Here is a 16,288-nt window from a genome sequence, read left to right on the forward strand (position 1 = left end):
TATGCGAACAGCTCTCAGCGTTACCGCACCGTCGCCGAACGCGTTAAAGCATCATCGTGCTCATCCATACCGCCCATGGCGCCGCAGTCTAGCCTACCTTCTACATCAGGCGAAGCTAAAAGGAAAACATGCAAAATTAACCGCCCAGCAGGCCATACTAACAAGGAAGAACCAAACAGGTGCCGCGCTACTATTTTATTGGGATATGCTGGGGCCAAAGATATTGATTGTTTCCACTTAAGTACTCAATACAGTGTATTTCAGTTATAATTATACGATGTTACGTGATGTACAATCGCGGAAATCCGCGGCGTTCCACTTCCGGAAAAATTACCTTGTTTGTTGCAACGAGACAAACTATGCCTCTCACTAACTAATTAGATAGCAGTGAGTGGTGCAAACAAACCGATAATAATAATAAGAAACCAGCCGTGTATCCCTATCCTACTTAGTACTTTTATCGCAAAGACATATTTATAAGCTTAGTTGTAATGAATTCGTATCGCGTCTCATTTCAATTGTAGCTTCTAAGGTGGAACACCGTCATTTTTCCCGGCTGTACTATCTAGATATTATAATCTGAAAGTCTTTGGTAGGTACTAATACCTACTAATCATAAGATTGACAGTAAAGAAGAGTGGTGTGAGGAGCAAAGATTTACAAATGTAAAGAAGAATTGCGTGACATGTGACATAATTGGAACAGTGGCGAATGTAATGACTAATGGTCGAACTACCTGGATTATCAAAACCTGGTCCACTAATCCTACATAGAGTGGAGTAACTAATTTTTTAATTTGTCTGTCATGTATCTTGTGAATAAAAACAATTATCCTTGGCGGTATTTCCAAACTAATACAACTTAGGGTCCTTCAATAAGCGAGCCTATCATTTTCTCAAAGGTCGTCAACGCATCTGTATTTCCCCTGGTGTTCCTCTGTACATCCATGGGCATCGTTGACCAACTCGGTATTCTTGCCGCTCGTTTGCCCCCTTTTATTGTAAAAAAAAACCATTATACCATAACCAAGATGCTTAAGTAAAATATTTTCTGTGTAACTATAGTTTGCTGATTCGCTATAATAAGAATTTACTTTTACAAATATATTGAAAGTATTCACAATATCGAAACAGGAGTGTGTTATAAATGAAATGTACTGTATAAGTGAGGACTGTATATGTAGTCTGTGTAAATCAAGTTCATTGGTCACAGTACGACATCTATTTTAACAAAGTAATCAAAACATGACACATAACTTACTAACATATAATTTTTATGGACATGTATTTTTTTTTGTTAATACGTACTCTCTTTTGCTTTATCCTCAATCCATTGATAAATGTGCATTTTCTGATCATCGTTTATTTTATAACGAGCTGTCGCCCTCAAAGTTGTTAGAGACGAATTAAAAAAATGGTCAGTCAAAGTCCGTCAAAATTGATCCACCCGTCCATAGCAATCGGTCGCCATTATGACAGCGCGAAAAAAATAACAAGTAGCTCGTGCATATCGTTTACCCTCTAGAGAAAGTCCCTCAAAATCGACCCAGCCGTTTCGGAGATTACCTGGAACAACGCGGCTTGCGAACAGATACACAGACAATTTTATTATATGTATAGTTATAGATAATGTAAATAAAAACATTTACTGATTGGTCATTGTCTGTGTCTATTTGTTGGTTCTTCATGAGCTGAGCACTACGCAGTTTTCTCCCTCACATCCTTTTACGCGACCCCAAAAGTACATTTAAATTTGTGTTCTGGAAAGCGACTTGTCGATGTTTCAAAACACGTTCAAAATTTAGATACTAGTATCAAAATATTGAGTAAATTTGTGATTTAGTATTATAAATAATGTTTTTTTTATTTTTGTTTTTCAATAGCAATAACAACAAGGAAAAGAGTGATACGACGCCGATCTATAATTCCCCGCGTAGCGACAGCTCCTATGTAACGATCAGGAGGAAGTAAGTACTTTACTCTGTTAATACTTAAAATGCCCCATAAAGATAATGTTTATTTAATTTTCATAGTTTTTCAAAAGTAGGGGTATATGTGTCTACTCGTTTTAAAATGTAAGATAAAATTTCAAGTTGTGTTACTGTTATTAGTAACCAGTTTTAATAATAGTAAAAGTAATATAATGTGAGGTAAATTGAACTTGAATTTTTTAAAGTATCTTTATCCATATATTTACTTTTGAGTAACTTTAATTTGTTGATTTATTATTAGTGTATTAAAAAAAATGCTATCTATTTAGACTAAGGACAACTTATAGAACTCAAAAAGTTAATGATAAATTCACGAACATCAGTGTGTAAACGCATTCTATTTTCTACACAGTTCGATGCATGTTGGTGTAGTAAGATTCGTAGTTGCACAAAATGAGTATGACTTAAAATAGGTAGTCGTTCTGAATACCCTGCCAAAATTACATCCCGATTTGTCTAGTTATTTTGACACCAAATGGAAAACGTTGTTTTAATGTCATTAATTTACAAATAAATTGATGGATACTTATTACAAGATGTAGTAGATTATAACTATTTTAAGCATAGAATTTGGAATTAGAATACATTTTTATGATAACTAGATTTTAACTAGTTGTTGTATGGCAGTTCAACCGAGACCGTTGAGTCGAACACTAGTGAATCGACCCCGAGTACGACAACGCCAACTAAACTGTCGCCCGGCAACATATTCAAGAATTTCTTCAAGTACCTACGCTATTGCTGATTTGTATTTTCTTGAACACGAAAACACTTCTTAACGTATACATTGCACTAGAATTGTAAACTGTCATTTAACATTTTGTAAATCATCCAATTATATAAACTAATCCAGATTAAAAGAAATTAGCTTAATTTATGTCAAGTTCAGTTATCTTTTTCGTAGTGTTACGAGGGTTCATGGTTTTTGAAATAGATTTGCAATGATTAAAAAAAAGAAGTAAATATGATTGGCATTATTTGTTTTACAAAGTTTAAATAGTCGAATTTTATGTTTTAAGACAATTTTTCGTTATTGTTAGTTTCTCTTTTAACTTCATAATAACTTATCTCGGTATCTTCCGAAGTAGACTGTTTGTGGTTCCGTGTTCAAGTTAATATATGTGTGTTTCTTTTGTAGAGCTTATTTTATTGTTTGCTGTTCCCTTTATATTTTGCGATTCTCACCAACCTTATTATAGACGTAAATATGCATGGCATTTTCGTTGTATTTTTAGTGTTCACAAGTTTTCAACGTGTGCATGGTTTACGTTTGAGAGATACGTGTGATTTTTATTAATTATATTTTTTATGTAATTGTAATGTATAATAATATTTTTAAGGACATTCGTACCGCCGGTGCGTGATGATGAAAGTGAGACCCAAAGAAAGGCACACGCAAAACGTGTGCGCGAGACGCGGCGTTCGACGCAGGGAGTTACACTGGACGAGATAAAATCCGCGGAACAGCTCGTGAAAAACAAAAACAACGCCCCTGTTGAAGCTTCCACATCAAGTGCTTGTAATAATTCCGAACCTCCAACCAATAATGTTAACGCCGACACCGATTTGGTAAGTGTTTTGAAATAACCTATTGTTTTGTACAGTTTATTCATGTCGAATATATAATTCTTAACCTTTTATTTCCCTTCCATTTTTTATTTTGTAAATATGTATCCATTTAAAATCAATTGTGTTTAATTTGTGTTAATTACAATTTTGCCTTTTGTCTATTTGGTTGGTTACATTTAATACGAATTCCCTATGTTTGTTACAGAAATATTAATAATGCCCATTGGATAAAATATACATTTTCATAAATTACAGAGCTACTCCCCTCGATGTACTAAGTTTTGTATTAATGTTGTTTAAAAATATTTTTTTACAAGACTTGTTTATATGTCATATTTGTGCCTTTTAATCAACAAAAACTTCATATATTCGTTGCGAAAAGTAATAATATTGAATTTTGATATCATTTCAAAAACGCCTAAAGAGAAATTTATTGTCTCTTTAAAATTGTAATGCAAATCGAAGTAATTTATTCGTATGAATTATACAAACAAATAAGAGTTTATGAGCAGCATGTATGGATGTATCGATGTATAGAGAGGCGCGAGGGCGAGTGATGTGGCAGTAGCGGTGGCGCTGGCGTGCGTAAACGCTCGGGTCGCCCACCCGACCTACGCCTTGTCCTGCGCCCTGGCCGACGCCTCGAACTCCACCCCGCCCTTGCCCCCGGCCCCCGCCACCGCCGCGGCAACCATCGCCGCGCATAGCGACCGTCGCCCCGCGTGGCGGCTGCGCCTCGACCCCGCACACAAGGTCTATAGACCACTCACGCTATACCATTACATACCTATCGGATATCATACGTCATGTACAATTTACGTTCTCACTTTTAACCAAACGGATGCTGTAATAGGGAATATGCATGTTTTTTTCTTTTTTTAAACGATTCTACTTGTTATAAAATAACCAGAAAAAAATTACTCGTAATTATTCCATCATTGAGCTAAAAATAATAAAATGAAATTACCACCATTTTGCCACCATGCGACTCAAACGCGACCGGAGTTGACATGAGACACGTGACGTCAATCGTCATATTTCAATGCATTTCATTCATTTCATTCGCTCAGATGTCACTTCGATGTACGAGGATAAAAAACATCAAAGTATCTCATTGGTTCTCAGAGTTTATCAAAAGTCAAAAATGTATTCCTTATTATTATTTCTGGTACAAATAAGTGGTAATTAATTTGTATTGATAACACAACGACGCCATAATAGATTAGTCACTTGCTTCGACCAATAGCGTTGCATTTTAGAACTTAGCGACGGAATTAAAAAGAACACACTTTTAAATCATTAAATTTAGTCACTAAATCTCACTATATTAAAAAAAATCTTTAAAGGTATGTTTTTATAGTAACAATACTTAAAAAGTTCGGTACAATTTGGTGTCATATGCATATTGTCTTTTAGTTTTTGCACAATCCTTTTAAGTCGGCAACCGTAAACGAGTTTTATATACATAATGTTAAATTTTTTATCCACGGATGGACATAACATAATTTAATATATGTTGCAGAGGTTAACTTACCGGAACTGACTTTAACTAGTTATGTATTTTTCCGCTGCGATTCAACTTTTATTGTCATATTCTCGGACCATCTAGGAGTTGCCGTGTTGTTGAGTTTTTAACAAGGTCCGAAATATTGATTAGAATAGATTATATTACATATGTAAGTGCAATTTAAAAGACGAAAGATTATACATTTTTAGAACATATGATATCCGTACGTATGGAACACGATTATGAATTGCTCTGAAGATGACGTGAGAAATAGCTTGAAATTATTGGTTTACAATTAGTTTATTTTTTTCGTAATTTTATCTGGCACCGGAGAAATCCAACTTCTAGCTCTGATAATGGCAAATATAATTTATTAGATAACTGTCTCAAAGGCAGATAACTTAACTAATTATAATCAATTTAATTTCTGCATTTAATCATAATTGTTAAATTTATAGTCGTTCTGCAATTGATAGTCGTGTCTGATTGTGACCTTGTTTGTGGTTATTATAAACCTGTTTCAGTGTTTTTATTAGGATTTTTAGTTGCATTGTTGTGAACTGAATTCTTTATTATTCCTTGCTGCATTGTTGTGAACTGAATTCTTTATTATTCCTTGCTAGCTAAAATTCGTCTCTTCTGTTTTATCTAAAATTTTACATAAAAGTATCTTTTTGTATAATTAAATAATTGTTTAGAGGTTTGCGTGAAGATATACTTATTAGATCGAGTCTGCATGTTTTATATTTAGTGTTTTAATATAAAGTTAAAGTTAAGCTGTGATTTTTCTTGTGGAATTTACTAGTTGGGATTGTTTAATTATATCTTCATCTGCATGTTATTCTTGACCATGTTTTAGTAAATAAAATCATATGTCTCACATCAGCATGTGATAACAGACGTCCAACCTCACTAGATGTTATTGAAATTATAGTCGATAAATATTTAATTGTAATACAGTTTTTTTCGCACTTAAAAGTAACTAGAATAATATTTTCCTCTATTGACTAAGTTAATTTATCTGTTTTAAAACTTGTTTTGTTGTATTGACTCTCTTAAATGTAACAATATAGACTTACCAATAACATGCTTTATCACAGTGTTGTTGTTGCTTAGTATAATTTATATTTTAAAAAATGCTGTTGGATTATTTTTACGTTGTAAAAAAAAATAATTTTGGTATGTGAACAATGCGTTTTAACTTGATTTTTTTGTTATTGGAGGAGGTGGGTGAGGCGAGTACGGCAACGGTGGCACCACCACCCCAAGCGGCGACCGAGGCTACAGTTTATGTGCGCCGCTCGCCTGCATCTACTGCGACAGCTTCCTTGAACAGAACAGGTAATACATATAAATAAAATACGTACATATATGATTGTTGTTACTAAACTAGCAGAGAGTATCGCTATTAGAATCTACACTAATTGTCTGCTTTCTGGGATATTATATCCCAGCTATATACCAAACTTTCAAACGGCTTTAGCATTAAGATGGAATATCACCAGAATCCCTGATTTTAATTTCCAACCCTGTGGAAGCAGTGAATTTTCTGTATCTGTATATATTTACCATTAAAGTGATAAGAGGATTAAATTTGTCTCTGCCCCTTTGTCAGATTCTTATATAAACAATAGCTGTTGCCCATGACTACACGCGCGAAATTAAACAAAAATTTTGTAAGTAGCCTATGTTCTCTTTTAGACTGTGTGTGTGACATTTATATATGTCAAATTACATTGAGGTCCATTGAGCTCTTCTGGAAATACATTTTAACATTCATCCATCCAACTTACCATTCACTACAATTTAGTAAAATTTAACACGTTACTGGTTCAGTTAAAGTACAAAATGTTTGGTTTCATCGAAGTGAATGTGATTCGAGGCTTTAATATTCATTGAATTTTGCAAGAAGACGAGAAGGAGACTGTGAAAAGAGAGAACGAAGCGACAGAGACGTGTTCGTTGGGTAGTGATCTCGGATTGTGCACTGTCGCGTCGCCAGCTACTCAGGCAGCGCAAAATGTTATCCAACGCCGCCGCCGGTCAAAGCGCCGCTCCACTGGCGTGGGACAAGTGGACTTTGAAGTTAGTATTCATATTACTGCAACATCTAATGATAATAAATTCTTTTTTTTTTATAAGTCAACTAGCTTTCGCCTGCTACTCTGCCGGCGTGGAATTAAAAAAAACTGAGTAACCTAAATGTTCTTCCAGACTATCCTCTAGGTCTATGCCAAATTTCATCTAAATCCGTTAAGCCGTTTAGGCTACAAACTCTAACAAACATCCATCCATCTAAACTTTCACATTAATTTCACAGAAAAAAAATTATAATGTTAATATATATAGTATATATGGTATGATTACTATGTTAATAAATTGTAAAAAAATATAGATATAGAAATAAAAAAGACTAACATTTATACTATTATAATAGTGTAAACACACACTTAGTTATTAGTTACTTGCTTAGTTTTAATTATTCTATTTTTAAGAAAAGCCCTAAACCTACGACAGGCTTTAGGCTATCTGTTTTCACGCTATCAAACTTAGGGGTAATAAATTGAAAAAGGTTGTCATGCGGGAAAGGGACAAAAACTACGAGCCGCATTAAAGCTTCCAGATGTATTTGAATTTTAACATTTTAAATTTAAAACTTTAAGCTTACACGGGAAACGAGTTTTTTTAAATCTTATCGTGTACTTCAAAAATATATCATTGTTTTATGTTGCACAACAAATTTTTTTTGAGGAAAAATCACATGATGCGTTTAGAGATTGTTTTTATGAAATTTTTTAAAAAAAAACGTTCTTAGAAGACGATGTAATAATGTAACACAACACGAAAAATGTTCGCTGGATATTTGCCAAGATTAGTTAATAAATAACACATAACTGACGCAAGAACAGTTCCCATTTTTGTTAAAATCATCAAAGAAGATATTTATAAGCTAAATAAAAAAAAGATTTCTTTTTTCAAATTTAAGTCCTTAAACTCAAAGTTTTATAAAATATGAAGATAGTATATTTAATAAATATTAAAACGTTTGAATTGAATCTTAATGAGTTACCTACAAGAATATAAATAATGGAAATTAGATTAATTATTAATAAAAAAAGTAGGCTATAATTTGCGGGTCTATGTCAGCTCCCCTTCAGTGAAAGTCTGGTCAAATCGGCCCAGCCGTTTCTGCGATTAACTTTCTGTGTATTTGCATTACTTTATTATTCAATGTCATTGTTCCAGGACTCCACCAACGACCGAGGTGCTAGCGGCGATTTGGAAGAAGAAAATACTGCCATAAAAACCGAATCAGTAAGTGTTTTTCTTATCTTATTCATTTTTATATAGAGAAAGATCTTTATTTGATTAGAAGAAATCCGAATAAAGTAAAGGCGGGTTGTGTGAAATAAGAAAAATGAATTCAGATATGACGGCTTATAAACATACACTACTTTACGCCGAGTCCGCAGGGAAAAAGGAAGGTTTATGTTGATCATCATAATAAAATATTAATCTAACTAATGTTCATGTAATTACTGACATTTTTATGACTTGTATCTTTGATTGAATGTTCCTTTATTCGAATTATTTCTTAGCTGTTGAGCAAATTTTCCTTTCGGTTGTACAATGCAATCGCAGATGTCTGTAGGCGACGGTTGCTTCGCCATTTTCTGACAAGTGTTTATGTTCGATTATCCTGTTTTATTTCTTTTCAATTAAAATACGTCATCTAAAAAAGATTCGATATTATACACACTGATTGTTAAGAAACAAAGATGCCGCTGAAATTTAAATGTTCAATAACGTTGTTTTGTTATTATAAGACATTTTCTTAGTGAGTAAAACAACAGTTATATGTAACAGTTACGATCCAATATTGACGTATTGGCTTGAATCCAATTGGTACTGTACATACTAAATGACCCATAAATTCGTACGTCAACCGCGAACACCTCAAGTACATTTGTTTGTATTTACAACTGATTTATCTATTTATATGTCTATTTGTTGTTAAAGTCTATACACTATCGGAACAATATCAATGTTTATAACTCCCTAGTCATGACAAATTGATTGATGTTATAAACGAATTCTGAGAATGATCAAACTGTAGTGTGTATATATCGGTCGATGACGGCACATCTTAGTGAACACATGGCCGAATGACGCACTCTCGCTACTCTTATTTCTTCCTTTGTATAATTTTATCTTAAAACAATATTTCCCTCCTTATATTTCCATTTTGGTTTCTTATTATTCCGTTCACGTCCCCATTTCTTTGAGCTTAACTTTATTTATTAACAACATAAAACTTGTTAATCACAGATCCATAGTAAACTAAGAGACTGGTATTGAAAAAAAAGTTTATAACTCTAGATAGAACTTTGTAAGCCAAAGTCAAAATAATGTCTTAGTGATTAAAAAAGATTATATTTTCATTTTTAATTTCCACTGGAGTCCGTAGATGTTTAAAATTTGACAAGTGATTTCGAAATACAGAAGAGACATACGCACAAACAATGGCATTTATGTATATGTAAATACGTGAGCAGATATAATGTGGTTTAGAATTCCAGTCATATACATTAGACGGGACCAAACAAATCAGTATTTGGGTCATGCAGTATACCGAACGGGAATCTGTTTAAACTTGAAAATAGATTTTATTTTCGTCGTCGACCTAACAACAAAAGGCATTACCACGTGCTACTGCAATTTAGCACAAATACAATTATTAGCGATTCGGAATTAGAATTGAAATTAAAATTAAAAATTTATAAATGTGCGCACATAATCTCGGAAGTGTTATTTCATGTTAATTTACTTGTTTTTAAGTTATGTAATGAGATTTTATTACATTGTTTAATTCGTGAACTGCACTCACGAATTCGAACATTGAAGTCCTAAACTGCAAAGCGTGTCGTATTTTTTCTCGCGTCTGACGAATTACTCCAGATTTTCGAAATGACGATAGAAAGCTCCCATTTCAATATCACAGGCAGCGTCATGGGCATCTCCCACACAGTTTCACAGACCTGTGTTCTGCGTGGGCGTCAACAACGTTTCCACACCGCATAGATTTATAAGAACTTGAAAAACATTCAGTGTGTTCTCATGTCGCGTACCGTTCGCCCGTAGTATTATTTGTGTCTGTGTTTTCGCGTTTATACGGGATGTGAGTGAAAATGAGTCGAAAGCATGATAGATATACTTCGCGTCCGAGGGGCCTGAATTCGAGCTATGGCTCATCTCCGAGCGTACTGGGCTCCATGGTCTCTTCACAATACCGCCCTTATACAAACAATTATTCTAACTCCTACACGTCTAGCGCGTACAGGAATTACAATCCTTATACGGTCGGTCTCGGCCGTCCGTCCAGTCTGGGCATATACGGGGGCACCAGTTCGGGTTACGGCGGAGTTTACTTGAGTAGTGCTACTTTAGGATCATTGAACTTAATGACACCGGTCCTGAAGAAATTGGACAAAAAAATATTAGCCAGCCAAAAGAACTTCAAAGTTAAAAGTATCCCACCGCCGAAATCCCAGGAGCAATCGGATGCTCCAGAAGTGGCACCTGTACGACCGGAGCGAAAATCTCGTTCGGTTAACAGAGACCGCGGACTTAGCAAAGAGCGTTCCCGCTCCCTCACTTCTCTCGACTCAGCCGCCACTCTCGACTCACGTTCGCAGAGTGTCAACTCTCTAGATTCAGAAGGATACTGTGTATGTTTACCGTTTAAATTATAAATTTCAGTACAAAAATATCATATTCTGTTATAATCTTCTGTGAATGATACCGATATCAACTTATTGTATGAAGTAACGTGATGACCTTTATACCATTTGTAGATTTATCATAAAGAGTCGTATCATACCATCATGATCTAATGATAGTGGTTTCTAGTTGACTATTACTTTTAGTTTATTTACCTGTTATATTTCCTTTCTTACAGTCAAATTGGGAGCAACCGAGAGAGGATACAGCCTTAAATTATAAAAAACTTTACGAAGATGCCATGCTCGAGGTGAAAAAACTTCAAGTGCAGCTGTTCAACACTCAACAGAAACTGGCAGAAACTGAAGCAGTAAAGAAAGAATACGAGCAGGTATTGCCAAATAATCATGGTATTGTATACAACGTGATATCAATTGATGCACCCTCCAGAGAAAGCAATCAAAATACTAAATAAATAAAAGAGGCTTCAGACGAAAGGATTCTTAAATTCTCTAATTTTTAAATAGAAACATTGTCTTGAATGATAGACTTTCATTAATGCTACGATTATTGTTGCTTTGTTTTTTTTTTAACTTTTCATTTCAGTTATTCTCCTCTCCCTGGGGGGCAGTCAATAAATTTCATTGTGTGCAAAACGTGTATATAAGAGATGTGATCCTATTTCAAACATTTGACTAATTCTCGCCCACCGCTTAACTAATTATATTATTCACTTACGCATTGCGCATTGCCAGATTGGCGCAAGTTTTGGCTTCACGTATCTATCCACTCATTACTACGTTTGATCTTCATGCTTTAAAAGCTTCTAGTAATCGTGTATATGTATTTACACATAGTAGTATAATAGCTTTTGCAAAATTAATCTGCCCTTATTTGAAGGTATTTTCCAGGGCAATAATGCCATTATGTACGAAAGTGATAAACGAGAAAAAAGGGCAATGATCAGGAAGTTGTCCGAGATGGAAGAGGAGTTGAAGGTAAGCCATTATTTGTTCTTACTTACATACACAAATAACAACAGTATATCTATATCTATATATATACATATTATTTTTACATATGAAATAACTATTTTTATGTAGGAACTGCCATAGTTTTCACCAAATGTAATAGGTCAAAAAAGCGTGAACGCGGTCGCCTCGCTACGACGATTTAATGTTGGTATTCGTTTTATAGCAATTGCAAACACTTAAAGCCGAGAACGAAAGGTTGAGAGCTGAGAATCGAGCCTTAACGCGGGTCGTGAGCAAATTGACCAACTCCGCTAAATAGGTAAAATGTGTTCGATTGACAACAACCGCCCAGCGGTGACTGCCGCGACCACTCGGCTGACGGTCAAACTCCTTGGCTAGTTCACACTGCTCATGTTTTATTACATACACAATAATTTATATCAAAGAGCTTTCATCTTTTTTAAACTACTATTTTTTAATTTTCGATGAGACGGCAAGGGTAAAATAATAACTGTCGTTAGCTTGTGAACAAAGCCTCGGCCGACGACCGCACCGGGAGGCGTGCGCTAAGCCCCCTCCCTCCCCACTCACAGATACTTTAACCGAGTTCAGCGCGCATGCTTAGTTAGGTGCCTCAAAGGTACACGTGGTGTGTTCACGGCCAACTCTGCGCCGGCGCCGCGGGCTCGCGCAATACCAACTTATTTATTTATTTATTTGTTTACGAGCTGTCACCCGCAAACTTCGTCAGCGTTGATTTTTAAAAAAAATGGTCTTCTATAAAATTCCCGCGTGCATATACTTTTTACGAGATACCTAGATATCGTCTAAATCGGTCCACGTCGTCGTCCGTTAAAAAAAGTAGGCTATGATATACGGGTCTATGTCAGCTACCCTCCAGTGAAAGTCCAGTCGAAATCGGCCCAGCCGTTTCGGAGATAACCCGGAACAAACGCGGCTTGCGGACAGACAGACAGACAAAAATTTTTGAAACGCGATTTTCGTTATTAGCAACGCAGATACATCATCACTTCGAAATCTGGAATTTTTCCTTTGACATTACAAACAGAAACTCGAATTTATTCATTTGTATAGATTTATTTATTTATTTATTTGAAAGGTACACCAATTGCAATTTAGATATACTGTGAAAAATAAATACCCAGAACTTACAGATGACAGGCGTACACAGCGTTTACAAAAGATTATTTTTTTTATAATAACAAACGTTACAACAAACTTATTAATGATTTATCGCAATCAATATTATTAACAATAAAATGCAACGTTTTAACCGTAGTTAAAATTGTAAAATTACTATTATATTGAAGGTAGATTAATTTTAATGAAATATTTTTTTTTCTTTAAAAATAACTGCGTTGAAAATTTTACACTACAAGTTAAAAAAATGAACAAAACTTTATGTTGGTAATGCTCGCTACTTAGTGACGTGACGCGTGAAGCGCCTTGAACACACTTGTGCAGGCACATCCCGGCTCCTCCCGGCTACATATAACGGACCCGCTGATCGCTGCGTTGTGCCCATACATAACTATATTGTGGATTTGACTGCCATGACACTTGAATTAATGCACACTTTGTCCCTTTCATTCTCTTAGATAAAACAAAGACAACAATATGCATTAAGACAAGCATCACTGCAGTTGATATACGGTTACATTTTGTTTTGGTTACGTCTACACAAGCGCTTTGTTATTAACCTACGTATTTAAATAGGATAAGAGTTAATTATAAACTTCGCCTTTTAACGATCTGATAAGGTAAAAAGAAGTTGTAATTATTATAAGTTACGCAATATTTTTTTTTCAATTCAAATTCAAGTAATTTTTGAATTTCAAGTTAAATTGCAAAATTCTTTATATGACATTTATAAATTTAGCATCGTTATTTAACTCGCTTCGAGAGTTCCAAATACGTGTTCAATTTTGTATTTTCTGGCACAAACGGATTTAATGAAGAATTTCCCAAGTAAGACTATAATTCGAAGTTGTTCTTTTTATTAAGGTTTTTACATTAACTATTAATTATTGTCGTGTGCTGTAAAATATGTAGTAAGCTTTTAACACTGCATCAATTAATATATTATAGTTTTTAGGGTTATATCAATAAATACCTATTAGTTATCGGGGCCCAGCGTAAAGTGTTGTCAATCGTGTGATGCATGAAATCTGTCTGGCAACATCCGAAACCATTTTTACTGTGGCTTTCCACTGTCGAAGCACTTGTATGTCGCCATCCTGCTCATTCTCTTTGAAATAATAGAGGGCTATAAATATACTTACTGAAATTCTGCAATGAATAGACAACAGTAGTCATTGAAAGTTAACACTTGGAAATAGTGACTAAAAAAATATTTATTAAAGGGCTTATTTGGAGTAGTCCTGAGTACGTTTTCGTAACGTCGGCGACGAAATAAGCCTATGTTTGCTTTAATATTTGTGACACTTAGACTAGCTAAATAGAGTTCCATGATTTTTGCCATCCTTCTTTTAATATTATAAAGAATTAGTTTCTGGATTTTAATGGGGATGCCGTATTTTAATTTTCTAGTGTTTCCAATTCATAATCGCTGTTGCTCGCGACTTTGTCCTCTTGAATTTTAAAAATATAGCCTATGTTACTCACAGATAAATTACCTTCCTAAAATGAAAGAATTTTTAAAATCCCAATACTTTTTGAGTTATTTTAATACATAACCAAATACCAAAATTAAAAACTTTCCTCTTTATATTAGTATAGATAAATGTTTATGAATACAAGTGTTTGGTTAGTGCAATTTCACGGTTAATGCGTATACACTTATGATCCAGATAAAATATCATGCATACATTATAATAACTCAGGTTCGTCACATTTGTTCATTAATTTTATGTATGTCTTAACATTCACCGGATTATGCGAAATAACACATAAAATATAAACAAAACACTGAAATGGTCACAATTTGACCAACTCTAACTATGTTGGCAGTTATAATAGTATATTTTTTTTTCAAATGAGCGGAAATATATGGTTTAAAATGTATTAACATTATTTTTTGTGTATTATAAATTGTAATGTAATATAATATTATTGCACCCATATAAATCAGTTAGTCGGGTTCGTTGAGTTAAGCCAACAAAAATGTCTTTGCGATCATCTCTCAGACTGGTACCCAAACTAGAAGGAACGGAGCCATTTCATATGAGGAATTTATAAAATATTCTTATTATATAATGGAATGTTTCGTTTCCGAAAAAGTACATTTTTTGTAAAGATATAATATTTTAAAACTTGTTATCAGCATTTTAATTCCTTACTATATACTATTCCAACTTTAATAATGTTTTCTCAGCACACATCGTGTGTTTTAGACGTATTCAAATATAACGCATATGTACATATGTATCTAAAATATGTACCTCCCCTTGTAATATAGATTTGAGGTTTTAATACGCTTTCGAAATAACAAATAATACAGTTTGTTTTGATATGATATAAGCAGTTTAATAAACAGTAAATAAATATTGTTTGTCTACAATGCTGAATTAAAAATGTTTGTAATAACTATTATTGAAGATGTAAGATTTTTTTAAAGATGTAATTTGTATCAATTCTGTGTAATATGTGTAGTAATTGTATTTTCAGAATTTGACCTTGCTACAAGTGGAGACCCAGCGCCTGAGAGACGAAAACTCTGCTCTTATCCGAGTCATTAGCAAGTTGTCAAAATGAAAGTCGCCTGTAGCTGTACCCCTCTACCCGCCCTACATCAACTACGGCACAATAACACAAGTGCCCAAATCCTATTTTAACGATGTGTAAATACTACCGTGTAAGCAACAATTTATTTATAATGTGTTTTTAGTTATAGTTTATGAATATAATGCATGTTGAAGAATAATTTTAAAGTGAAAATTTATTGAGTGTTAAATGTTTAAAATTTTGCACAGTTGGCAATGTTGATTGGTTTCATTTATTTTTAATCTATGAATTTTTTCCTGATAAATGTAATTCTTAAATCTTTCTATATATTTTTGTATCTGTCTTATAATTCTTTTTTTATACTGTCTTATCTGAATTTGTTTGTACGTATCTTTTTTGAAGATAATGTATAAAAACATTTAGGTAATAAACCGTTGCCAATGTTTGTCGCCATTCAACATTGCCAAATGTACATAGTTTGTGTTTTAAATTTAATATTATTGTACCCATGTCTTGCACGTCTTAATATATTCCTAAAAGATTTTAGTTATTAATAGTTTAAGAATAACCTATAAGGCATCACGAAAATAGTATTGGAAGTATTGTTGGAACTATCTGTTATCAATTATAATTTAATTAAATGTAATTTACGGGCTTTTTGGCCAATTTAATGTGTCATCATATCAATTTATTAATTATTGAAATGTATTTGTTTTTTCTTTTATATTTATTAATATGAAGTTTAATGATTATTACCTCCGACTGACAAATGTAAATTTATATAAAAAAATGTAATGGCGACCCTGGGGTCAAAGCATAAAC

At 33.8% G+C, this 16,288-nt stretch overlaps 1 protein-coding gene across 9 annotated transcripts in view; it reads left to right on the plus strand.

Moving 5' to 3' along the window:
* LOC106099238 (protein phosphatase 1 regulatory subunit 12B) overlaps nucleotides 1-15,639 on the plus strand; it is a 31,184-nt gene extending 15,545 nt beyond the window's left edge. Inside the window, exons 8-18 of one of the 9 annotated variants that reach the window (XM_013277709.1) lie at nucleotides 12-179; nucleotides 1,883-1,966; nucleotides 3,331-3,559; nucleotides 4,097-4,312; nucleotides 6,290-6,407; nucleotides 6,976-7,151; nucleotides 8,313-8,381; nucleotides 11,026-11,178; nucleotides 11,699-11,785; nucleotides 11,985-12,080; nucleotides 15,410-15,499. In XM_013277709.1, the coding sequence (XP_013133163.1) occupies nucleotides 12-179; nucleotides 1,883-1,966; nucleotides 3,331-3,559; nucleotides 4,097-4,312; nucleotides 6,290-6,407; nucleotides 6,976-7,151; nucleotides 8,313-8,381; nucleotides 11,026-11,178; nucleotides 11,699-11,785; nucleotides 11,985-12,080 (1,396 nt within the window). In that variant the 3' untranslated portion in view covers nucleotides 15,410-15,499. Of the gene's footprint in view, nucleotides 1-11; nucleotides 180-1,882; nucleotides 1,967-3,330; nucleotides 3,560-4,096; nucleotides 4,313-6,289; nucleotides 6,408-6,975; nucleotides 7,152-8,312; nucleotides 8,382-11,025; nucleotides 11,179-11,687; nucleotides 11,786-11,984; nucleotides 12,081-15,409 lie in introns of those variants that run through there. The other 8 variants (XM_013277725.1, XM_013277717.1, XM_013277759.1 and 5 more) reach the window with 8 other exon arrangements.
* The last annotated feature ends 649 nt before the right edge of the window (nucleotides 15,640-16,288 follow it).

The sequence above is a fragment of the Papilio polytes genome, unplaced genomic scaffold (genome assembly GCF_000836215.1).
Source record: "Papilio polytes unplaced genomic scaffold, Ppol_1.0 DF824381.1, whole genome shotgun sequence".
NCBI classification, from domain to species: Eukaryota; Metazoa; Arthropoda; class Insecta; order Lepidoptera; family Papilionidae; genus Papilio; species Papilio polytes.